This window comes from Pseudophryne corroboree, chromosome 2 (assembly GCF_028390025.1).
Source record: "Pseudophryne corroboree isolate aPseCor3 chromosome 2, aPseCor3.hap2, whole genome shotgun sequence".
In the NCBI taxonomy this organism is placed as follows: Eukaryota; Metazoa; Chordata; class Amphibia; order Anura; family Myobatrachidae; genus Pseudophryne; species Pseudophryne corroboree.
In genome coordinates this window covers 195312550-195339288 of record NC_086445.1, presented here as the reverse complement: position 1 = coordinate 195339288, position 26739 = coordinate 195312550, and the positions used below count along the sequence as shown (strand labels likewise).

The 26739-nt window shown below is 47.5% G+C and overlaps 1 protein-coding gene across 1 annotated transcript in view; it reads left to right on the top strand.

Annotated features, from left to right (window-relative positions):
* LOC135008417 (gametocyte-specific factor 1-like) overlaps positions 1-26739 on the top strand; it is a 525710-nt gene that overhangs the window by 336414 nt on the left and 162557 nt on the right. The window contains exons 6-7 of the mRNA XM_063952201.1: positions 3860-3940; positions 11383-11440. Of these exons, the coding sequence (XP_063808271.1) occupies positions 3860-3940; positions 11383-11440 (139 nt within the window). The remainder of the gene's footprint in view (positions 1-3859; positions 3941-11382; positions 11441-26739) is intronic.

Genomic DNA, 26739 nt, shown 5'->3' with positions numbered 1-26739 from the left:
TGAGAGGATGAGGAGCGGTCACCCAAGGGGGCAGTTCCGGGGCAGGAGGTCAGCCCACGAAAGCCTCCTTCTAGTCAACATTCTAGCACATCGGCAATCTACAATGCTCTTCTTCAAGCCTCTTTTTTACTCCAGGATCACGTGTTTCAGATACAGTCGGGCAACGCCACGGCGGTGGCATATATCAATCGACAAGGAGGGACAAAAAGCAGAGCCTGCATGCGAGAGGTGTCGGATACTCCTCTGGGTGGAAAGAAATGCAAGAGCCATGTCAGCAATTTTCATTTCGGGTGTGGACAACTGGGAGGCGGACTTCCTGAGTCGTCACGATCTCCACCCGGGGGAGTGGGGACTCCATCGCCTGGTGTTCCAGTAGATCATCGACCGGTGGGGTTGCCCACAAATAGACAATGATGGCTTCTCGTCTCAACAAGAAACTTCCCTGGTATTGCTCGCGGACCAGGGACCCTCAGGCGAAGGCAGTGGACGCACTGGGCGTCGCCGTGTCCTTACCTGGCTGGTCTACTTGTTTCCTACGATCCCATTGCTCCCAAGAGTGCTAAAACGAATCTTGAATCAAGTTGTCCAGACAATTCTGATTTGCCCTGGATTGGCCCGGACAAGACCCTTGGTCTCTACCTCTCAGAAGCGATCTTCTTCAACAAAGACCGTTCGTCTACCCGGACTTACGGTGTCTTCGTTTGACGGCATGGAGGTTGAGCGGAACATCCTAGCTCACAAGGGCCTTTCCATAAGTTATTGCAACCATGGTTCAGGCAAGGAAACCGGTGACGTCAAAACACTATCATAATATCCGGAGGAGATATGTCTCTCTTGGTGCGAGGAACGCTCGTATCCGCCTGCAGAGTTTCAATTGGGACGTTTCCTACGTTTTCTGCAGGCTGGTGTGGATAAGGACTTACGTCTGGGTTCCATTAAGGTCCAGATTTCAGCTCTCTCCATTTTTTTTCAAAAGAAGTTGGCAGTGTTGCCAGAATTTCAGACCACCTTGCATGGGGTACTCCACATAAAACCTCCCTTTGTGCCTCCTACGGCACCCTGGGATTTGGATGTAGTGTTGAAATTTCTACAGTCCTCCTGGTTTGAACATCTGATGACGGTAGATGACAAGTACCACAAGTGGAAGACTGATGTTACTGACCCTGGTTTCTGCTCGACGTGTTTCAGAATTAGGGGTCTTATCGTGTAAAAGGCCATACTTTTACAAGGACAGAGTGGAGCTCCTGACTAGACAGTTCTATTAGGCTTACTATCCAACGGGCCTATGTGTCGTCAGCCTTACCTGTTCCTAATCCGATGGTACCAGGAAACGACTGTCCCACATCTCCTATGTCCGGGAGACAGCTTCTTACCTGGTAGTCCTTGGATACTGGAGTACTTGCTTTCAAAGTGTCTGCATCTGTGGTGGTCGCCCAAAGGGTCTTGTGGCTATGGTCCTGGGTAGTGGACACTGATTCCTAGAATCTCTTCCTTTTCTCTGGAGACATACTGTTTGGTGCTGAGTTGGACAAGATCTGCCTTTTTACTTTTTGACGACTACCTCAAAGCCTAGGCCATCCTCCTTTTTTTTTTTTTTTTTTTTGTCCTTTCGTCCCCAGTGTAAGGTTAAAGGCCAGTCCTTTCCCAGGCAGACCAGCTCACACAAGACCGCCAAACCTCACTCTAAACAAGCATGAGCTGCCAACATTCAGTTACAAAGTCTGATGACAAACCCTCTGCCTGATGGGATGGGCCTCCTACTGGGGGATACCAGGTGTGGAGGCAGACTTCTTCAGTTTGCAGAGTCATGGCGTCAGACCACCACAGACACCTGGGTATTAATGGTGGTTTTTCACTGGTACACTCACCTTTGAGACGTCCTCCCAGCAGTTCTTTTGTACAGGTCCTCCAACAGATCCCATCATGGCCCTCCAATCTCTGATGCAGTCAGGAGTAATAATACCGGTCCCTTCAGGGGGAGGGGGTTTAACTCCACCCTCTTCCTGGTTTAGAAGCCGAATGGCCTATTTTCAACCTAAAATAAATCTCCATTCCATTGTCCTAGCATTGGAACCTGGGACTTTATGGCATCTTTATACATTTAGGATGCATGCCTGCATGTACCTATTACTCCCAAACATCAGGAATTTCTCAGATTTGTTATCCTCTGGCCGCATTCTCAATTTCAGGTGCTGCCCTTCGGGTCTTTACCAAAATAATGGCTGTTAGGGCTGCACAGGCATCAGGGAGTTGTAATACTTCCATACCTGGATGATCCTCTGTTGGCACAATCCCCGGGAATACTCCAGCACCATCTTCAGCTGACCATTGCCTTCCTACAGGAACACGGCTGGCTCATCAACTGGAAGAAGTCCTCCCTACCTGCTCTTCAGAAGATGTCACATGTAGAAGCACTCCTGGATTCTCCGGTGTGGTGGATTTTCCTACTAGCAGACAAAATTACGGCGCTTCACCTGCGCATAAGTAAGTTGCTTCAAGGTTGGTGACTGTCTTTCCACTCTGCAATGCAAGTTCTGGGATCCTTGGTCTCCACCTTTGATATGGTGGAATACGGCCAGTTTAACTCTAGGCCTTTTCAACACCTGATCCTGTCCCGGTGGAACAGGCAGCATCATCTGATCTGGGCCCAGATGATTGTCCTCTCTCAGGAGGTTTGGCTTTCACTCTTGTGAAACGTCTCACTTGGACAAGGGTCATCCCTTCTGGATTCCAGATTGGGTGCTCCTCACTACAGATGACAGCCCCGCGTGTCAGGCGCGGTGGCTGATCACTCCTTTCTGGGATGTTGGACAACCCACGAAAGTTGCCTGCCCATCAGCTTTCTGGAGCTTTGGGCTGTATACCGGGCACTCACTCTGGTGCAGGACTATCTCCAGGGACGTCCTGTCCAAGTCCAGTCCGACAATGCGGTTGCTTACCTCAACTGTCAGGGTGGCTCATGGAGTCAAGCGGCTATGAAGGCAGTAGCGCGCATCCTCGTTTGGGTTGATTTGTCATCTCCTGCCTATCTCGGAGGTGTTCATCCCAGGAGTCCTCAATTGGGAAGCAGACTTCCTAAGCGATAAGATGTTCAAACCAAAGAGTGGGTTTGCACCCAGATGTCGTCTTGGACAAATGGAGTCTACTGGAGGTGGACTTCATGTCCTCACGATACAACCACAAAGTACCCATATACAGGTCCAGTACCAGGGATGCTGCAGCTACCTTCGTGGACGCTCTGACGGTGAGGTGGAACTTCAGTCTGGGATACCTCTTTCCTCCAGTCTCTCCTTCTGCGGGTTCTTTGCAAGTTCAAGTAGGAAGGAGGCATCATGCTGTTGATAGCTTCAGCCTGGCCCAGGCTCCATTGGTTCGCCGACCTCCAGAGTCTTCCCATAGACACTCCCTTTCCACTCCCTCTTTGGCCAGATCTGCTAACTCAAAGCCCAAGTAGACTCTGCTGATTAATTTGATATGTACACTTTTTATATCTGTGTGCAACGGAATCTGTATACGATTCACAATGGAACTTTGCGTGGAAAAAAGTTGTGGCTGCTACATTGTAGCACTTTGTATGTAGATTGAGAGACTCAACCGCACACAAATATCCAAGTGTTGCATATCAAATAAATTGGCGCAGTCTTCTTGTGAGTCCCAGTCACGTTGCGATTAAGACATATTTTCAGCAAAAAACATGGCCAACACTAGCAGTCTTAAGGGAACTGGCGTGCCAAGAGGGTCTTTTTGGCGCGACTGCAGCAAAGATGTATGAGAACCCATGTGTATGTGTAATTGTGGCTGTCCTTGTTTCTTAAAACTACTTTGTATTGAAATGTTTGTAAACCTTTTTGGATTTTAGTTGATGAAAAGAGCATGTACAAGAGAGATGTGAGCCCAAGTCGTTGGAACTCTCCACCATGTAATGAGGACTGGGACGAAGGTATAACGATCATTTAATTTACATGCTTATTAGATCATGTTCTCACTTATGACTGACTGCATAAAGGTAAATCTGTTGAATAAAAATGTATTGTATGTATTTTTGTGTAAGTGGATCCTGTTGCAGTGCCAGTTTCTTAGTTTTTCTTTAGATTTTATTACACTTGAGATGGCACCCTCAGTGGGTCATAGCTAATGCATGTATTTACAGTACACAGAATGATAAAACACAGCTTGTATTTGGTAAGAAAAAGGGGCAAGAAGAGGACTGGATTCCGTGTTGGAAAGAAAATCCATAAGTTAAAGAAATAGGATAAAGAAAGAAGGGGAATTGAGGTTAATACAAAATATGCTCATGAAATAAATATAGATGGGGTATTTGGTTTCCAGTAGCAGGGCTAATGGGGCTTGCTGTAAATGCTGATGAAGCATTGATAACCATACAATAGAATTGTTTTCAGCAGTCGGTAGTACCTCAGCATGGTCTGTAGCACAGATGTGTCCTCCTACAACTAGCCTCCGTACACCATGCAGCGGAAGATACCTGGTGTGAGTAAACGGACAGGCCCTGTGCAACTCTGCTAGCTCCGAGGTGCTATGGTTTGGTTTTTTTGTTGTTACCAAAAATGTCTTAGTCGCAATGCAAGTAGCACGGACCCAGGAGACTGTGATGATTATTTTGATATGACACTTGTACTGTATATCTTGAGTCTGTGTATATGAAACACAATAAACCTTGGCATGGAATAAAGCCGCAGCTGCTGCATCGTAGCCCTACGTATGGCGTTTCAAAGACTGAGTCGAAGACAAATATACAAGTGTTGCATCTCAATTAATCAGCAGTCTCCTTGGGCATCCTATTCACATCGAAAAGACGCCCGATGCTAAGCAGAGTCTCGTGGAACCTGCTGTGTCTACAGGGGCTGTTTAGTGCAACTGCAGAAAAAACATACCCAGATTACATCACAAAACATACCCAGACTACATCACAAAACATACCCAGAAAGACTAAGAAATCTCAATATGTATAGTTTGGAGCAGAGAAGGGAAAGGGGGGACATGATAGAAACTTTCAAATATATCAAGGGTTTTAACAAAGTCCAGGAGGGAAACATTCTCCAAATGAAGAGAAGCAATAGGACACGAGGACATGCACTGAGACTGGAGGGGGGGAGGTTCAGGGGAAATTTGCGGAAAAATTATTTCACAGAAAGGGTAGTGGACAAGTGGAATAGCCTCCCATCAGAGGTGGTAGAGGCTTAAACAGTAGAGCAATTTAAACATGCATGGGATAGACATAAGGATATCCTTACAAAGAAATAAGGATCAAATAAGGTTAGAGATAAAAATAATGTAAAAAAAAAAAAAGGGGGGGGGCAGACTAGATGGGCCAAGTGGTTCTTATCTGCCGACAAATTCTATGTTTCTATCTTTCCAAGATCAGCAAGCTAATGTAATTGCCACTTTTAACAGCTTGTGTTTGTAGTCAACAGTATAGTGTTAATACCCGCTGTGAGGCAGTAGCTTTCTGGTATGCTAGACCACAGGTTCTCAAACTCAGTACTCAGGACACCAAACAGTGCATGTTTCTTTTTCATCCACTAGGGGTCACTGGAGTACTCTTGGGATATGGACGGCTTCCGCAGGAAACAGGGCACTGAATATTTAAATTTAGAACTCTCCACCCCTCCATATCCCCGAGTACCTCAGTGTTTTTTCTGTGCTCACAGCACTAACAAGGCTTGTGTGGAGTTCCCACACTTAGTTGAATATTTTATTAATTTTTCATTTTTACTTTTACATTTTTACTTTTTCCTTTTGCACTTAGCACATCCCTTCCCAGTTTCTGTAAAAACATGGGTCCGGGATAGTGCCGCTGCACGGAGAGCATGGCGTGTCGGTCCTCACAAAGAGCAGCCACACGCAGCCCACTGCCTACTGCAAAAGCTGGACGGAGCTTACAGATAGAAGCCCCGTCGCAGCCATGAACTGAAGAGCTGGACGGAGCTTACAGATAGAAGCCCCGTCGCAGCCATGAACTGAAAAGCTGGACGGAGCTTACAGATAGAAGCCCCGTCGCAGCCCTCCCTACACAAGGTATGCTGGGGGGAACGGGGCGGTCAGCGCAGGCTGCCGCCCCGCTGTGTGGGGTCCGTGTTGTAATGCCGCCCGCACCCGCCGCTCATACAGCCCGCCCGCCCCAGACGCTCCGTCAGCGCTGTATTGCAAGATGTCAGCGCTGAGAGGGGAACCGCCGCAGCTCGGCTAGCGACGCCGGAAGCCGCTACGCGCCGCTCCGGCCAGCCGATCTCCGCTGCTCTGCAATAAGTGTCCCTCGCCCCCCTGCAATGAGCTTCCCGGCAATGCTCCCCGCTGAGACACAGCGCTACAGGGAGTACAGGGGGAAGGGGGGGGGGGGAGGACATGGCTGATTACAGCGCGGCTGCAAGGGGGAAAATCTAAAGGGGAAGAATAGCCTGTATGACAGGCTGCCATATCTATAGGTGGTATTAATAGAGAGCCTATATTAAACTGCAGTCAGGAGGCATGTATTGTAACCTGCCTGTGATTATCACTGTATAATAGACTATTGAGCCTATATTAACACTGGAGGCATGTATTGTAACCTGTACTGTGATTATCAGTGTAAGCATGGCATGGGGGCCATTTTAACCATGCTTCCTGTTTTCTTCCTGTTTCTAATTCCAGAACATTCCTGTCCTACATCTCTACTCCACAGGGGTGTTAGTGGGAATTTTTGCTTCAGGTTTTATATAGGCTGGCCATGTGAATGCACTTCGGCCATATATATATGTATATTACACACCTTAAGTAACACTTTTACTCAGTCGTGCAAGTGTCTGTCTTTGTTTATTGGGTTGTCTGTCTGCATAATGAGTACGGCACCAGCAAAGACTAAAAAGGAAGTTTTACTGCAATGTCTGTACATGAATCTACCACATGTTCCATATGTTTTGTAGGTTTCCACTCCGGGACCCGGTTTCATTCCTATGTTACGCAAATGTAATGGCTTAGTTGCAATTAGAATTGGCCACCGTTCGACACGAGCGGCAACATCCGAGTCTCTGAGAAGACCGCCAAATCTAACGGAGGAGTCTCAGCCGTTGCAAAAGTCCAACTTCACTTTGGGTAACAGGGTATTAATTTAATTGGTCTTATAATTTAACCGTTTCTGCTATGTTGCAGTCTGACAATTCTATGCCAAACCTCACGGCGTTAAATAAGGGTGAGGAGGGCACATTAGACCAGCAGTCAGATAGTGCGGTTTTTGACAGCCCAGACATTGATAATGACCAGTGCGTCAGTCTCTGAAGTTTACAGAGACTAAGGAGCCTCTAACATATAATCAGTCATATTTACTAAACGACAGAGATCGCCAATGGGCTTCTTATTTAGGATATCTTACTAAGATGTTAGTAGAAATAAGCGAATAACCCGTTCTATACCTCACAGATTTAAGTCTATTTACCCGTTTCCACACAGTGACATCTACATTGGCGAATCCGCCATTGGTGGATTCGTCTGTGTCAAACCTTATAAAGACCCTTCAGACGTAAGATAGATTTGGGTCACTAAGGCGCTCTTTGTATGGAAACAATGACGATCACGTTATACTTATCGTTAATCAAATTTGAGAAGCTGCTAAGTAGCTATGTACAGCTTCTGCTGCCGGCTGTTAGCTCGCTTCTCGCCTTTCATCGTCGCTAGTTACAGCACGACAAGTTCTCTGGCTGCGTTCTTCGCAAGAGGAGTCAGAGGTCAAAGGAATACGGTGGCCAGAAGTTGTTTGGTCCTAAAATTGACAAATGCATTTCTCAGGCCAAGGCAGGGGGGGGGGACAGTCTAGTTTCCTGACATTGCCTCCACCGGTACCAAGACGGAAATACTCTGGTCCGGCGTTCAAATCCTTTAGACTTCAGTCCTGTCAAGGCTGTGGTACAGCCACGCCTTGTAACGCCAGGGCGCTAAAGTCACCAACAAGCCACTGGCTTGACGGGCTCCCAGGCCATTTCGGATTTCCAATTGTGGGAGCGCGTCTTCAGACGTTACATTTGCCGGGATTCCAGACATCCACTGATGGATGTATCCGCTATTTAGTGTTAAAAAAAAGCTGTCTCCCGCCACTGCGTTTTTTTCAAGACAGGACTGCCTCTGTCGGACGACAAGAAGTTGTTTTGGCAGGTTGCCATTCAGTCTCTGCTGGATTCAGCAGTTTTTAATTCCAGGCAAGGTACACCAACAAGGTCAGGGTTATTATTCACGTCTGTTTGTGGTACCGAAGCCGGAGGGCTTCGTCACAGTCTCAATCAGTAAGTCACTTACTACAGATTGAAGATGGAATTTCTGCTGTCAGTATTTGCAGATTTGGAGCCACAAGATTGCATGATTGCGCTTGATCTCCAGGATGCGTACTTACACATTCCGGTTTGGTCACCTCATCAGAGGTTTTTGCTTTTTGCAATACGCCACAACCATTAACAGTTTCAGGCTCTACCGTTTGGCCTCTTGTCAGCGCCTCGGGTATTCACCAAAGTGATGTTTGTGATGATAACTCATTTCAGATCTCTGGCAGTGACAATCGTTCCGTACTTAGACGATCTGCTCATAAGAGCTCCGTCTCAACAGATGCTCCTCCTACTTGCGCTGCTAACGTACACCACGGTTGCAGTGTCAACTTCAAGAAATCGCATCTAATTCCGTCTCAACGACTTCAATTCCTAGGTATGATTCCAAATACGGTAAATCAAAGACTTTACACCAGAAAGTACAGATTATACGCCATCTGGTACAATTAGTGCTCAAGCCACGCACACTATCGGTACATTTGTGTATTCGCCTATTAGGAACAATGGTGGTGGCTTTCGAAGCGCTTCAGTTCGGAGGTTTTCACTCGCGTCCATTTCAACAGCAGTGGTCGCCCTCGCATAGGCAGATTCCCCACAGGGTGAGGTTGTCGCCAGGGGCGACGGTGTCTCTACTCTGGGCGAGAGTCTCAGAAGTTGGGGAGTTGTAGTTTAAAATGGTCAGCGACAGAGTCTCTAGGCGGATCACGACAGATTGCTGTCTATAAATGTCCTGGAACTCCGTGCAATTTACAATGCACTACATGCTTCGCTCTCAGCCTGTCCAAGTGCAGTCAGACAACGCGACGGCAGGCGCATACATCAACAACCAGGGAGGAACGAGAAGCCGCATGGCAATGCGGGAAGTAGCTCGAATCCTCAATTGCCCAGAATACCACCAGGTGATATTGTCGACTGGGTTCATTCCGGGAGTGGACAACTGCGAGGCGGATGATCTCAACCGTCGGGATTTTCATCCAGGAGACTGGGCATTAAATCCAGAGGTGTTTCTCATGTTGGTCCACAGGTGGGGTTACCCTCAGGTGGACCTGATGGCACCTCGCCACAATCACAATCGCGTGGCCGTACAGCCTCGTGTATCTGTTTCCACCGTTTTCCGCTGCTCTCTCAGTTGCTAAAACGGATCAAAAGAGAGTCTGTCACAGTCATACTAGTGATGCCTCATTGGTCTTGGAGAGCTTGGTTCTCGGATCTCCGCGGACTACTCGCAGACGATCCTTGCCCGCTCCTACTACGTCCAGACCTGTTACAACAGGGTCCGTTCTTTTACCCCGATTTAGCGCGGCTGCGTTTGACGGGGTGGCTGTTGAGACCGCCCTCTTAAGAAGAGAGGGCATTACAGTATCGGTTATACCAACCATGTTACGAGCTAGGAAGCCGGTTACTGCAGCTCATTATTACAGAATTTGGCGTGCCTATATAGGTTGGTGTGAAGCTCGGAAGTTTTCCGACATCATCTTTCAAGTTATCCCGTCTTTTGTTATTTTTGCTGACGGGGTTAGATGGAGGACTGCGTTTATCTACACTAAAGGTGCAGGTATCTGCGTTGTCAATTTATTTTCAAAGACGACTGGCTCTATTGCCGTCGGTACACGCTTTTCTACAAGGTGTCCTCAGAGTACAGCCTCCAGTCATTCCACCTACAGCGCCATGGGACTTGAATCTGGTTTTACATTTATTACAGTCTTCATATTTTGAACCCTTACAGCAAGTGGATATAAAGTTTCTCACTTGGAAAACAATTTTTCTTCTAGCCTTAGCTTCGGCAAGGCGTGTTTCAGATTTGGGTGCCTTGTCATGCAAGCCACCGTATTTGGTGTTTCCTGATGACAGAGCGGAACTTCGGACGAATCTCGCTTTCTTACCAAAGGTAGTGTCATCTTTTCACATCAATCAACCAATAGTAGTTCCTGTGTTGACAGCACATTCTGGAACTCTGAATGTGGTACGCGCATTACGCGTTTATGTGTCCCGAACGTCTACAGTTCGTAATACGGATACGTTGTTTGTTCTCTATGATGCTGCCAAGTGGGGTTGGCCAGCTTCTCAATAGACCTTATCCAGATGGATAAAACTGACTATACGTCAGGCTTACCTTAAGGCTAGGTTACAGTCGCCTACATCAGTAATAGCTCATCCCACAGGTTCTGTGGGAATTTCATGGCCAGCTGGTCGGGGAGCTTCTACGACGCAGCTTTGCCGTGTGGCTACATGGTCTTCAGTGCACACGTTTGTGCGCTTTTACAAGTTTGATACGTTTGCGGCATCAGCTTCTAGCTTTGGCCGCCTAGTGTTACAGGTGTCAAACAGCTCTCCCGCCCACAGGGGAAGCTTTGGTACGTCCCAAGAGTACTCCAGTGAACCCTAGTGGATGAAAAAGAAAATAGGATTTTGGTACTTACCAGGTAAATCCTTTTCTTTGAATCCATAGGGGGCACTGGACGCCCACCCAGAGCAGTTTTACCTGGTTTGTATTAAGCTCAGGGGATCTTATGGTAACACATTTTCACCGACTGGTTCAAATTATAAGGTTCTATCGGTTATGGTGTCAACTGTTTAGTTGTCAGTAACGTTATGTGTCAACTTTGTTGTTGTCCGTTATGTTATATATAATTCTCCATTGTCAACCTCTCTATAGTTCCTGTTCGGCTCAGTAAAAAACACTGAGATACTCTGGGATATGGAGGGGAGGAGAGTTATAAATTTAAATATTCAGTGCCCTGTTCCTGCGGAAGACGTCCATATCCCAAGAGTACTCCAGTGCCCCCTATGGATTCAAAGAAAAGGATTTACCTGGTAAGTACCAAAATCCTATTTTTGCAGGTAACCCAGCAGGTACACAGGTGTATTAATTACTTACCGACACATTTTATAAGGGCCCACAGGTGGAGCTAATTATTTAATTTTTTATTCTGTGTGGGAGACCTGCAAAACATACACTTTGTGGCGTTCTGAGGACAGAGTTTGTGAACCTGTGCGCTAGACTTTACAGCAGGCCTGAAGTTGGGCTTTTCTAATGTTTGAGTTGTAATACATTGATGGAAATAATATCTTACAGATTTGCAGAGTGAAAGGTCTACATTTGTGTGGGGGATACCATCCTACCCCGTGCCCAGGTAAGTGATGAATTGCTTGTAAATTTCTGTTTGGCATTTCAGCCCTTAACGTGAAACCATTTAAATCTTAATGCCTTAGTAATGTCATAAATGACAGCTAAGCCTAAAGAGCAGGAGTATTGAGATGTACAGGTGTGTCCTTGTGGGTGTAGTATGGTATGCCGGCGGCGACCATACCGGCGTCTGGATACTGACAGCTGGGCGAGAACAAATGAGCCCCTTGCGGGCTCACTGCGCTCGCCACGCTGCTGGCATGGTGACACGCTACGCTATTTATTCTCCCTCCAGGAAGGGGGGGGGGGGGGGGGGTCATCGACCTCCAAGAGAGAATATTTGTCGGTATGCCGGGTGTCTGGATTCCGGCGCCGGTATACTGAGCGCTGGGATCCCAACAGCCAGCATACTGAATTCCACCCGTCCTCATACACTTTGTGCAGACGCACCAAACATCCTTTCTCAACGTGTCAGGTTTTGTGCGACTCAGCTTGCACGGATAGTCTTTTTGTCTTTCATCTGAATGCGCGTCATTATCGCGATGCATCAAATCCATTTCAGGAGACTTAATTTGATGTGCAGTGCTTTTATACCCGTGTGCAACTGAGTTTGAATCTACAGATAGAGCCACGCTCATCTTGGCTTCTCTGCTGCACCTAGGCACACTACAATACAATACAGAGAGAACAATATATCGGGATTAAGTCATTATAGCAGGGGATTAATTCTGACTGCCCTGACTCAATTAATCCTATTAAAGGCCAAGATAAAGATGGCTCTATCTGTATGTGAAGTGCTACTATGCCACTTTTTTTTAATGTCAAGTTCTGTTGTACTTTGGACTCATTTGCACACAGATTTGACGTTAAGTACAAAAAAGTCAGGTTTTTTTTATACTCTTAAAAGTCACCTTCTTAGATCGATTATAGGGGGCTAGAAGATACTGTACCTTATGAGTGTAGTCAAAAGTTGCAGTGACCTTGTGGAGAAACATGCTTTCCCTTGAATTGGCCCCTTCTCTATCGATCCTTTGAAGTCCAAGGATGGGTGAAGGTTTTCACTAATAAATTCAGAGGCGCCAGATAAGGAGACTCATTTTATGTGTTGATAACAGTTGTACTGTTAATTCCTGTACGGCGCTGCAGACACCTTGTTGCAGCACATAAAAGTTAATAATGTGATTGTAAGGTCTACTGGGGCTGGAACAGATGTAAATGAATATTGTCCACACAGAGCTCCATAATATGGTGGTGCTATATAAATGATGGTAAAATAAACACACAATTGAATAAATGTTATACTAGTCTTATCTGCTGAACACCTGTATTACAGAAAGATTGTTGGCAAGTACAGTGCTTATGCTTCATACCAACAGTTGAATAAAAGGCAAAAACTGGCTTTGTAAAGGGTTATGTGAAGGCTTTTTTTTTCTTTCAGCCAAGGAAGGCACTGGGTCTGTGGGTGTAGTGTGAGTTGCAAGAGTCTAGGCACTAAAAAGTTAACTACTTTCAGACTGTTCTCCCCTATACCCAGCCTCTATCCATGGAGACACTTTCTTTTCTTGGTGTATCACGTGTTTTTCTGGGGCTGCCTGCATCCTCAGTTAACGTTCTTTATTTTATTTTTACTTATAAGCCGTGAGCATTCTAACGCTACCGCTGACCTATCCATCACCCCTTCCTGGAGGCTGGTGTACTGGCTACCTTGTCAGTGTCACCAGCCCATTCCTGCGCGCAAAGAAGTGGCTACGGCCAGGCTGGGGATAATGTAAGTGGCTCCCTACTTGTTGGAGAGCCCGGACTCGTGCTATACAGTCAACTACTCCTGTACCTACACAGGAACCTCCTTGGGCTTCCTTTACACTGTTTTTGGGTGCCCTGGTGGACAGACTTACAGGAGCTATGGGTCTTCCTATGCCAGTACCAGCCGCAGATACAAATCCACCCTGGGTGGAAACTCTGGCGAGTTCAGTTCAAAGTCTAGCACAGACATCTATAGCTTTTTTATTTTGAATTCAATAAGTTTTTATTGGTTTTTACAGTACTTTAGCATTTAGACATTGCCTAAAGCAAAACATAACAAGCATACATCTGATAAATAAAGCAATGAAACAAATAAAAAGATAATACATTCAACAACATGCTTACGGTATTACATAAAGAGCACAGTGTGACGTGGTGTTATATAACCCATTCAAAGTCATATGCAGCAAGAGCATTGATGACCCAGATTTACTATATATTGTACACATATCATAGTATACTTTATCACGGCAGTATCCTGCATTTGAACCCGGCTGACCATGGGCCAACCACCCCAGAGATCCCCCACATCAGTTAGTTAAATGGATCTAGAGCTCAGCGGTATTCATCCGTGAAGCAAAATAGCGAGAACTCATCCATTTTCCCCATATAGCAATAAACTTTTTTTCCGCATTCCTGGCCAGATATACAAATTTTTCATGTATGACAGAGGCATTGACCAGAGCAATCCAAGATTGTGGTGTTGGGGCTTCATTAGCCATCCACAATCTGGCTACGCATACCTTGGCCAAAGCACAGAGGTTGACAACATAGCGTCGACTGGGCGGATCTAGAACTTCCTCATCTATCGTTGCTAATATACAAGATATAGGTGTAAGTACGGTAGAGGGGATACCCGTATCAACTATAGCATGTATGACCTCTTCCCAAAAAATCGACACCAAGGGACAGAGCCATATCATATGCCAAAAGTCTGCTCCCAGACTGCCACATTTGGGACATTTTGAGCTGTGGGATCCCCCTATATGTGACAGTCTCAGAGGGGACATATATACCCTGTGTAATACGTACAACTGAATCTGTTGATATCGGACAGATGATTTTGAAAGCCGGCACGATCCCATAGCACCCTCCCATATATCATCCGACACTGGACCTAGATCAGACTCCCACTTGGTCTTGAGGGAGCTAAGGGGGTCTATATGATGCATTTGAAGTAGACGGCCGTATATTTTGGAGACTAAATGACCGGATCCCAACGTCTGCAGCAGCAGTTTAACCGGGGAATCAGTAAGCGTCGGCGGGCCATCGGGGAATTGGGCGGACATAGCATGCCGCAATTGGAGGAAGCGAAAAAAATACGCAGAGGGGACGTTAAATTCCTGTTGAATCTGCTGGAAGGATCTAAAAAGCCCATCAGTGTATGTGTCCCAGTGAAATTACTCCCCATGGTTCCCACACCTCCCTGACTTGAAGCTGACACAACTCCGGCAATCCATATTTATTGTCCAGTGGAGTGTCGGGATCAATGCCCTGTCCTTGCAATATCCGGTGCGCCAGCCTCCAAACTGTAATATATTGTTTTATGAGTGGTAGTGTCGACATTTTGACGCTTCCACAGAGAAGCAGTCTCAATGGGGAACCACCTGGGTACTCCTGCATTACCAACTGCGAGTGCAGACTCGAAATGTCAGACTCATTAACCCATTCCCATAGATGTGCTAATTGTGCTGCAAAGTAATAAAAACGAAAGTTGGGAAGAGCCAGCCCCCCTGAGGTTTTGGGCCTGGTCAGAGTATTAAGTGCCAACCGTGCCCGTTTACTAGCCCAGACCAAGGAGGACAGCAACCCATCTATCTGTTTGAAAGTTTTCTGGGGGATGTATACTGGGGATTGTTGTAGAATATACAGGAGTTTGGGTTGAAAAACCATTTTCACCATATTAACCCTCCCTGTAACTGTCAGAGGCAGTTTCCCCCAAACCTTCACTTTATTGCGAAGATAAGATATTTGTGGTGTAATATTAAGGGAAGTAAATTTATGAGGGTCGTTAGATACCCAAATGCCCAGATATTTAAAGGAATTCACCCATCTTAGTGGGAGATCAACCAATGGGGAGGCGGGGACCTCGCCCTGGAGTGGGATAATGAAGGATTTCTCCCAGTTGATCAGGAGCCCGGAGTAGCATCCGAATTGATTAATAATATCTAAAATCCTAGGCATAGACTCAGCATAGCGATCCACAAATAGCAGGATGTCATCGGCATATAGAGCTATTTTCTCCTCTCTGGTGCCCACAGTATATCCAAAAATCTCAGGGTTCGCTCGCAGAAGACATGCAAGGGGTTCAATGGCCATAGCAAACAGGGTAGGGGACAATGGGCATCCCTGACGAGTACCTCTAGACAATGGAAAGGAGTGTGATACAAAACCGTTCACTGCCACCCTAGCCAGGGGAGAGGAATACATCAATCTGATGAATTTGATAAAGCTAGGGCCTATACCAAACTTGTGCATGACCCTCCACAAATACTCCCATTCCACGGAGTCAAAGGCCTTAGCGGCGTCCAATGATACTACTATGGATGAGGGAGCCTCACGGGAGACCTGGAGATGGGTAAATAATCGTCTAAGTTTAATGGAAGTTGATTTATTGGGCATAAACCCTGTCTAATCTGGGTGTATGAGCTGCGTAATGACCTGATTTAATCTACATGCCAGGACTTTGGCCAGAATTTTAATGTCGGCCGGGAGAAGGGAGATAGGTCTATAAGAATCAACCTTCCTATGGTCCTTATCGGGCTTCGGAAGGACAACAATCAACGCCTCTGCCATAGATAATGGGAGGGATTCCTGTGTGAATATCTGATTGTATAACTCAAGTAGTTGGGGGACAAAAAAATCTAAATGTCGTTTATATAGCTCAGACGGTATGCCGTCTAGCCCCGAAGCCTTCCCATTGGGAGCAGCATTGATCGCAGCCACAATCTCCTCTGGCGAGATAGGTGCCTCGAGGAAGTCATGCGCCTCACAGGTCAGCAAGGGGAGCTGTATAGTCTGTAGATATTCGTCTAATTGCATCGGGGTACATTCTAGTTTAGAACTGTATAATCGCCTATAATACGACACGAATTCCGACGCAATCTGTGGGGTCTGCGATAGAGTGGTACCGTCTGAGGCCTCAATTTCAACCACAGTGTTAGAGGAACTCTCACCCCGTGCCAGGGAGGATAGATATGATCCCGGCCTATCCCCGGAGGCGTAAAAGGCGTGAGAGGAGAAGAGAAGTCTATGCTGAGTCTTTTCCATTAGATATTCCCTCCACTCCCCCTGAGCTGACAACCATGCAGATTTGGAACTATCTAAACAATCCTGCAAATATTGTGCTTCTGCAGCAACACTTAGGGTCTCCAGTTCGGACTCCCGGTGCCTGAAAAAGTTTTTCTCTATCGTCCTAAGTGGATGCTGGGGTTCCTGAAAGGACCATGGGGAATAGCGGCTCCGCAGGAGACAGGGCACAAAAAAGTAAAGCTTTACTAGGTCAGGTGGTGTGCACTGGCTCCTCCCCCTATGACCCTCCTCCAGACTCCAGTTAGATTTTGTGCCCGAACGAGAAGGGTGCAATCTAGGTGGCTCTCCTAAAGAGCTGCTTAGAGAAAGTTTAGTTTAGGTTTTTTTCTTTACAGTGAGTCCTGCTGGCAACAGGATCACTGCAACGTGGGACTTAGGGGGAAAGTAGTAAACTCACCTGCATGCAGAGTGGATTTGCTGCTTGGCTACTGGACACCATTAGCTCCAGAGGGATCGAACACAGGCCCAGCCGTGGAGTCCGGTCCCGGAGCCGCGCCGCCGACCCCCTTGCAGATGCTGAAGCGTGAAGAGGTCCGGAAACCGGCGGCTGAAGACTCCTCAGTCTTCATAAGGTAGCGCACAGCACTGCAGCTGTGCGCCATTTTCCTCTCAGCACACTTCACTGGGCAGTCACTGAGGGTGCAGAGCGCTGGGGGGGGGCGCTCTGAGAGGCAAATATAAACCTTATACAAGGCTAAAAATACCTCACATATAGCCCATAGGGGCTATATGGAGATATTTAACCCCTGCCTGACTGGAAAAATAGCGGGAGAAGAACCCGCCGAAAAAGGGGCGGGGCCTATCTCCTCAGCACACGGCGCCATTTTCTGTCACAGCTCCGCTGGTCAGAACGGCTCCCAGGTCTCTCCCCTGCACTGCACTACAGAAACAGGGTAAAACAGAGAGGGGGGGCACATTAATGGCTATATATATATATATTAAAGCAGCTATAAGGGAGCACTTAATATAAGGATATCCCTTGTATATATAGCGCTTTGTGGTGTGTGCTGGCAGACTCTCCCTCTGTCTCCCCAAAAGGGCTAGTGGGTCCTGTCTTCATTAGAGCATTCCCTGTGAGTTTGCGGTGTGTGTCGGTACGTGGTGTCGACATGTATGAGGACGATATTGGTGTGGAGGCGGAGCAATTGCCAAATATGCAGATGTCACCCCCCAGGGGGTCGACACCAGAATGGATGCCTTTATTTGTGGAATTACGTGATGGTTTATCTTCCCTTAAACAGTCAGTTGAGGACATGAGGCGGCCGGACAATCAATTAATGCCTGTCCAGGCGCCTCAAACACCGTCAGGGGCTGTAAAACGCCCTTTGCCTCAGTCGGTCGACACAGACCCAGACACGGGCACTGATTCCAGTGACGACGGTAGAAATTCAAACGTATTTTCCAGTAGGGCCACACGTTATATGATTTTGGCAATGAAGGAGACGTTACATTTAGCTGATACTACAGATACCGTAAAACAGGGTATTATGTATGGTGTGAAAAAACTACAAACAGTTTTTCCTGAATCAGAAGAATTAAATGACGTGTGTGATGAAGCGTGGGTTGCTCCTGATAAAAAGTTGATAATTTCAAAAAAGTTATTGGCATTATACCCTTTCCCGCCAGAGGTTAGGGCGCGCTGGGAAACACCCCCTAAGGTGGACAAGGCGCTCACACGCTTATCCAAACAAGTGGCGTTACCCTCTCCTGAGACGGCCGCACTTAAGGATCCATCAGATAGAAAGATGGAAGTTATTCAAAAGAATATATACACACATGCAGGTGTTATACTACGACCAGCTATAGCAACTGCCTGGATGTGCAGTGCTGGAGTAGTTTGGTCAGAATCCCTGATTGAAAATATTGATACCCTAGATAGGGACAATGTTTTACTGTCGTTAGAACAAATAAAGGATGCATTTATCTATATGCGTGATGCACAGAGGGATATTTGCACACTGGCATCTCGGGTGAGTGCTATGTCCATTTCAGCCAGAAGAGCCTTATGGACACGACAGTGGACAGGCGATGCGGATTCAAAACGTCACATGGAGGTTTTGCCGTATAAAGGGGAGGAGTTATTTGGAGTTGGTCTATCAGACTTGGTGGCCACGGCTACTGCCGGGAAATCCACTTTTTTACCTCAAGTCACTCCCCAACAGAGAAAGGCACCGACCTTTCAACCGCAGCCTTTTCGCTCCTACAAAAATAAGAGAGCAAAGGGCTTGTCGTACCTGCCACGAGGCAGAGGAAGAGGGAAGAGACACCAACAGGCAGCTCCTTCCCAGGAACAGAAGCCCTCCCCGGCTCCTGCAAAAACCTCAGCATGACGCTGGGGCCTCTCAAGCGGACTCGGGGACAGTGGGGGGCCGTCTCAAAAATTACAGCGCGCAGTGGGCTCACTCGCAGGTAGACCCCTGGATCCTGCAGATAATATCTCAGGGGTACAGGTTGGAATTAGAGACGGATCCTCCTCATCGTTTCCTGAAGTCTGCCTTACCAACCGTCTCTTCCGAAAGGGAGAGGGTGTTGGAAGCCATTCACAAGCTGTACGCTCAGCAGGTGATAGTCAAAGTACCCCTATTACAACAAGGAAAGGGGTATTATTCCACTCTATTTGTGGTACCGAAGCCGGATGGCTCGGTAAGGCCTATTCTAAATCTGAAGTCCTTGAACCTCTACATAAAAAAGTTCAAGTTCAAGATGGAGTCACTCAGAGCAGTGATAGCGAACCTGGAAGAAGGGGACTTTATGGTATCCTTGGACATCAAGGATGCGTATCTACACGTTCCGATTTACCCCGCACACCAGGGGTACCTCAGGTTCATTGTTCAAAACTGTCACTATCAGTTTCAGACGCTGCCGTTCGGATTGTCCACGGCGCCTCGGGTCTTTACCAAGGTAATGGCCGAGATGATGATTCTTCTTCGAAGAAAAGGCGTATTAGTTATCCCATACTTGGACGATCTCCTAATAAGGGCAAGGTCCAGAGAACAGCTGGAGACAGCTTTAGCACTATCTCAAGAGGTGCTAAGACAACACGGGTGGATTCTGAATATTCCAAAATCCCATTTAATCCCGACAACTCGTCTGCTGTTCCTAGGAATGATTCTGGACACGGTTCAGAAAAAGGTTTTCCTTCCAGAGGAAAAAGCCAAGGAGTTATCCGATCTGGTCAGGAACCTCCTAAAACCAGGAAAAGTGTCAGTACATCAATGCACAAGAGTCCTGGGAAAAATGGTGGCTTCTTACGAAGCAATTCCATTCGGCAGATTCCATGCAAGAATATTCCAAAGGGATCTGTTGGACAAATGGTCAGGGTCGCATCTGCAGATGCACCTGCGAATAACCCTGTCACCAAAGACAAGGGTGTCACTTCTGTGGTGGTTGCAGAAGGCTCACCTATTAGAAGGCCGCAGATTCGGCATTCAGGATTGGATCCTGGTGACCACGGACGCCAGCCTGAGAGGCTGGGGAGCAGTCACACAAGGAAGAAACTTCCAGGGAGTATGGACGAGTCTGGAAAAGTCTCTTCACATAAACATTCTGGAACTAAGAGCAATCTACAATGCTCTAAGCCAGGCGGAACTTCTCCTGCAAGGAAAGCCGGTGTTGATTCAGTCGGACAACATCACGGCGGTCGCCCATGTAAACAGGCAGGGCGGCACAAGAAGCAGGAGTGCAATGGCAGAAGCTGCCAAGATTCTTCGCTGGGCGGAGAATCACGTGATAGCACTGTCAGCAGTGTTCATCCCGGGCGTGGACAACTGGGAAGCAGACTTCCTCAGCAGACACGATCTTCATCCGGGAGAGTGGGGTCTACATCCAGAAGTCTTCAACATGTTAATAGACCGTTGGGAAAGACCAATTGTAGACATGATGGCGTCTCGCCTCAACAAGAAACTGGACAAATATTGCGCCAGGTCAAGAGATCCACAGGCAATAGCTGTGGACGCACTGGTAACTCCTTGGGTGTACCAGTCAGTGTATGTGTTTCCTCCTCTGCCGCTCATACCAAAGGTATTGAAGATCATACGGCAAAGAAGAGTAAGAACAATACTAGTGGTTCCGGATTGGCCGAGAAGGACTTGGTATCCGGAACTTCAAGAGATGCTCACGGACGAACCGTGGCCTCTACCTCTGAGAAGGGACCTGCTACAGCAGGGTCCCTGTCTTTTTCAAGACTTACCGCGGCTGCGTTTGACGGCATGGCGGTTGAACGCCAGATCCTAAAAGGGAAAGGCATTCCAGAAGAAGTCATTCCTACCTTGATTAAGGCACGGAAGGAAGTCACCGTGAAACATTATCACCGCATTTGGCGAAAATATGTAGCGTGGTGCGAGGATCGGAGGGTTCCGACGGAGGAATTCCAACTGGGTCGTTTCCTACATTTCCTGCAATCAGGATTATCTATGGGTCTCAAATTGGGATCCATTAAGGTTCAAATTTCGGCCCTGTCAATATTCTTCCAAAAAGAATTGGCCTCTGTCCCTGAGGTCCAGACTTTTGTCAAGGGAGTACTGCATATACAGCCTCCTGTGGTGCCTCCGGTGGCACCGTGGGATCTAAATGTAGTTTTAGATTTCCTCAAATCCCATTGGTTTGAACCATTGAAAAAGGTGGATTTGAAATATCTCACATTGAAAGTGACTATGTTACTAGCCCTGGCCTCTGCCAGGAGAGTATCTGAATTGGCGGCTTTATCTTATAAAAGTCCTTATCTAATCTTCCATTCGGATAGGGCAGAACTGCGGACTCGTCCGCATTTTCTCCCTAAAGTGGTATCAGCATTTCATCTGAACCAACCTATTGTGGTGCCTGCGGCCACTAGCGACTTGGAGGACTCCAAGTTGTTGGACGTTGTCAGAGCCTTAAAAATATACATTGCAAGGACGGCTGGAGTCAGAAAATCTGACTCGCTGTTTATATTGTATGCACCCAACAAGTTGGGCGCACCTGCTTCTAAGCAGTCGATTGCTCGTTGGATTTGTAACACAATTCAACTTGCACATTCTGTGGCAGGCCTGCCACAGCCTAAAACTGTAAAAGCCCACTCCACAAGGAAGGTGGGCTCATCTTGGGCGGCTGCCCGAGGGGTCTCGGCATTACAACTCTGCCGAGCAGCTACGTGGTCGGGGGAGAACACGTTTGTAAAATTTTACAAATTTGATACCCTGGCAAAGGAGGACCTGGAGTTCTCTCATTCGGTGCTGCAGAGTCATCCGCACTCTCCCGCCCGTTTGGGAGCTTTGGTATAATCCCCATGGTCCTTTCAGGAACCCCAGCATCCACTTAGGACGATAGAGAAAATAAGAATTTACTTACCGATAATTCTATTTCTCGGAGTCCGTAGTGGATGCTGGGCGCCCATCCCAAGTGCGGATTATCTGCAATACTTGTACATAGTTATTGTTAACTAATTCGGGTTATTGTTAAGGAGCCATCTTTAAGAGGCCCTTTCTGTTGTCATACTGTTAACTGGGTTTAGATCACAAGTTGTACGGTGTGATTGGTGTGGCTGGTATGAGTCTTACCCGGGATTCAAAATGCCTCCCTTATTGTGTATGCTCGTCCGGGCACAGTACCTAACTGGAGTCTGGAGGAGGGTCATAGGGGGAGGAGCCAGTGCACACCACCTGACCTAGTAAAGCTTTACTTTTTTGTGCCCTGTCTCCTGCGGAGCCGCTATTCCCCATGGTCCTTTCAGGAACCCCAGCATCCACTACGGACTCCGAGAAATAGAATTATCGGTAAGTAAATTCTTATTTTTAAATTAGCCACTCGTTTAATTAGGGTTCCCCGCAAAAAGGCCTTAAACGCATCCCATAAGTTAGAGATAGGCTGCCCAGCCTTGTTTATCTCGAAAAATTCCCGCCACGCAGCCACCAAATCGGAGCCATCTCCCATATGTACTAGCCAGAACGGATTAAACTTCCACACTGCCTGGCCTCTAGAGCAATTAAAATCCAGGATCAGTGTTAAAGGGGAGTGATCTGATATACCCCTAGTCTCATATTTGCAATCCCGAACCCTAGGAGTCAGATCTCTCGAAAGAAGAGCCAGGTCAATCCTAGAGAACGAGGAGTGGGAATGTGAGAAACATGAATATTGTTTAACAGATGGATGTCTCATTCTCCAGGGATCAACCAGGCCCAGTCCCGACACAAAATCATTTCTATCAGAATGTGGACCAGAGGGATTAGTAGAGAATCTATCCATCGCTTTATCTAATACGTTGTTGAAATCCCCCATACACACCGCAGGTATTCCCGGTGACAGTGCCATAAACCCTGCAACTTTTTTCAAGACATCGGAGGAGTACGGGGGAGGCACATACACGGACAGTAAAAGCAAAGGGGTACAGTGGATCTTACACTTTAAAAACACATATCTCCCCCATGGGTCCGTTTGTACTGATTCCACCACAAAGGGAACAGACTTCTTTACAAGGATAGAGACTTCCCGAGATGTAGAGGTGTGTGTAGAATGGAATGCCCACCCCACCCAAGGTCTTTTAATGGCTAGGGTCTTGCTGCCCACCAGGTGGGTCTCCATAAGACATATCACATCAGCGGCATACTGCTTAATTTGTCTAAGCACCAGAGATCGTTTAATCTTGTCATTGAGTCCCCGCACATTCCATGACAACATCCTAATTCCAACCATGAGGGGTCGCTGCGGTAATCATAGGGGCTACAGCCCACAGCCAGCCAGATCCACTCCCACTGCATATAAGTACAAGGCACCACCGCTCAATGAATAGATTTGTAAGCCATACATACTCAAATTCCAAACATCCATATAAAAAGCAACCGTAACTTTTAACTTCCCCCCCTCCCCCCACCCTGTACACTACTCCCAACCTGCAGCATACCTGGATCCCTTAACCTAACACCGGCTCGAGCCCAGAGCACACAGCTAGTTATACTCTGGGTGGAGCCAAGAGTATAATGGCCCTAAGAAAAAGAGAACAAAACACAAACAAAACTTCCCCAGCCATTAATCTAAATCACCCCTACAAGATAGAAAAAGGGGGCGAAACACACAAAGTCTCCCCCTGGGACTGAATAGCAAAATACAATCGGATATATTCGGACCACAAATATATCCCTCCTCTCCCCCAGCCCCCCCCTCCCCCGCATCACAGCAACATACATATAATAATTGGTCAATATGAGGAGAGTACCAAAACAGAAAATCAGGTGAATAATTATCCCCCCCATCACCCTCACATCCTCAGGGAGCAGCATTTAGATACTTAAACATTTTCCACATCCCGCATCCCCCCAGTAGATATGCAGATAATCTTATCCTGTACAGAAAGTCTCTTGCAACTAGAGTCACAGGAATTAATCACGAATCAGCAAGAGCCCGTCTCGCCGGGAAGCGTCTATCCAGCCATACCATCGCCTCCCGAGGGGCCGCAAAAAATATGGTTTCACCATCAGCTACCACTCGTAATCGTGAGGGAAAGAGCATGGCGTATGGCAGATCAAGTTCCCGGAGTCTCCTCTTAACAGGCAGAAATTGAGCTCTATCTTTCTGCACCTCCATCGCGAAGTCTGGGAAGACCGATATTGGCGACCCGTTCCATGTTAGGGGGCCTTTCGTGCGAGCAAGTTTCAGAACAGTGTCCCGGTCGCGGAAGTGGAGGAACTTGGCGATGAAGGTACGAGGCGGAGCCCCCGGAGGCAAAGGGCGCATCGGAACTCTATGAGCTCGTTCTATGGTAAAATGAGGTGAGAATGCATCGGATCCAAATGCCTTCCGAAGCCATGTTTCTAGAAATTCCTCAGGAGATGAGCCTTCCTCCTTCTCGGGCAAACCGATGAAACGGACATTATTGCGACGTAAGCGTCCCTCCATATCCGTTAGTTTTTTGCGCACATCAGTCATCTGAGACTCCAGAATATCAGTTCGCCGTCCCAGCGGGGTGACAGTATCCTCGACATTGGAGATACGGGTTTCGGCCTCACCCACCCTCTCTCTCACCCTTTTGTAGGTCTTGATGGATAATGGAGAGGTCGGACTGCACCTGTCCAATTTTATCAGCCAAGCGGGCCTCACTAGCTGTCACGGCATCCAACACTCTTTGTAACGCAGCATCGGGCGGTTCTGATGAGGTATAGCTGTGTGCAGGAGAGGGGGGGATCGAAGACTCAGCTTGTGTAGTTTCCCTTCTCTGTTGTTGGGGACCGGGATTGCGAACAAACTTCTCCATTGCGCCCGCTGCCGCGTTTTGTTGGCGGCCTTTCACCATTTTGGATAACACAATGCCGCCGTACCCGAACGGATATATATCAAAGCAATGCAGGCAAAACAGGTATTGGCACGCTGTGAGAGGGCCAAGAGGTGCGGGACAAATATATATATATATATATATATATATATATATATATATATATATATATATAATATATATATATATATAGAAGGATCAGTGGTCTTGGCAGTGTTGCTGGGCTCTCAGTATTAGCCTCCAGACTTCAGTCAGATTCAGCAGCTCAGACAGCATGTGAGAGACACTTCCAGCAGGAGAGGTGCGGTCAGGAGCAGAACCGAGCACTCTGCCAACCACAAGATGGCGCCCGGAAAATCCCTCAAACAGTGCAGCCGGTGTTATAGCCCTCAGGGGGGCAGGGCTCGTCCACCATATAGCGGGGGTGCTCTCCGGCCGGTGCACAGGCCGTTCCAGTCTCAAACTTTAGCCCAGGGCTATCAGGGGCGGGTGGCGGAGCTCCGTGCACACGGCCCGCCAACCGCAAGATGGCGCCCGGCGGCTCCCTGCAGTCAGCTCAGCCGCGGCAAGTGTCCTGGCCGTCCGGCGGGTAAGAGGAGCGGAGTGGCGAGGTATTCGAGCGGCGGGGCCCCCGTGCTACACTCCCGCCGGCCTTAGGGTATGTTGGGTAAGCCGGGTAGGAGAGGAGTGGTACAGCTCCCGGGCAGCGCCATCCAAGATGGCGCCGGTCTCATGTAAGTTGGGTCCAACACGCTCCTATAAACGGTCCCAGCAAGAATACAGGGCACAAAATCCCGGTGAAACGTAGCCCAGATTGGACAGCAGGTATTTAGAAAACCGTCCAGGGCCACTCAGGAAATCACACAGGGGTAGCAGGATATAGTCAGGATGTTGTTGGCTGGGGAGCTAGGAGAACACGTCCTACTCCATATCCAGTCAGGCCACGCCCCCAGACATCTATAGCTTTACAAAAGATGTTGCCAGGGAACAAACAGCATTCTAGATTAACTAGAAATACTACATCTTCCTCTCAGTCCACTATTATATCCGATTCAAACAAATCATCTCTGGAGGAAGGTGAAGAGAATACTCTTGGTCATGGATTCCTGTGTAGCAGAGGAGGCAGCTTCTATTACTGTAGATGTACCGACATTAATAGATGCAATTAAACTGAACCTTCAGTTATCTGATAAACCTGCGGCTGTTGCTTTGAAAACTGATGTATTTAAAGTAAGGGCACTACGCGATCCGCCGCCGAGCTGCCCGAAGGCGGATACGGGCGACCCGGTGGCGGAGGGGCAGTGACGGGTGGAGTGAAGTTTCTTCACTCCCCCGTCACTCGGCTCCATAGCAGTGCATGCAAATATGGACGAGATCGTCCATATTGGCCTGCATGCACAAGCGATGGGGCACCAGCGATGATCGAGCGTTGGGCTGCGCATCGTTCATCGCTGGTGTCTCCACACTGAAAGATATGAACGGTATCTTGTTCATTAATGAACGAGATCGTTCATATCTTTCAGTAATATCGCCCAGTGTGTAGGGCCTATTACAGAACATAATAAGATCAGAATTTCCATATTTCAACCATTTTATGGACATTAGACACGAACCTTGGAATACTCCTGGTAAAAAAAATTCCTCTGGTCTAAACGACTCCTCTCGCAATCCCTTTGGAGGATAGTGCGAGGTGGGAGACACCTCCTCCAGTGGATTCTCGTATCACACATCTGGTAAAAACATCTACCTTACCTATCATCACAACCATTTCATCATTAAAGGAACCCACAGATGGTCTTGAGGCAATTTTCAATGCGTCTATCTTTTCACAGACGTGTGCTGTAAATAGACCTACAATAACAGCCTCATGGGCAGCAAAAGCTAATGAATCTTAATTTCTCTAACGTCCTAGTGGATGCTGGGGACTCCGTCAGGACCATGGGGAATAGCGG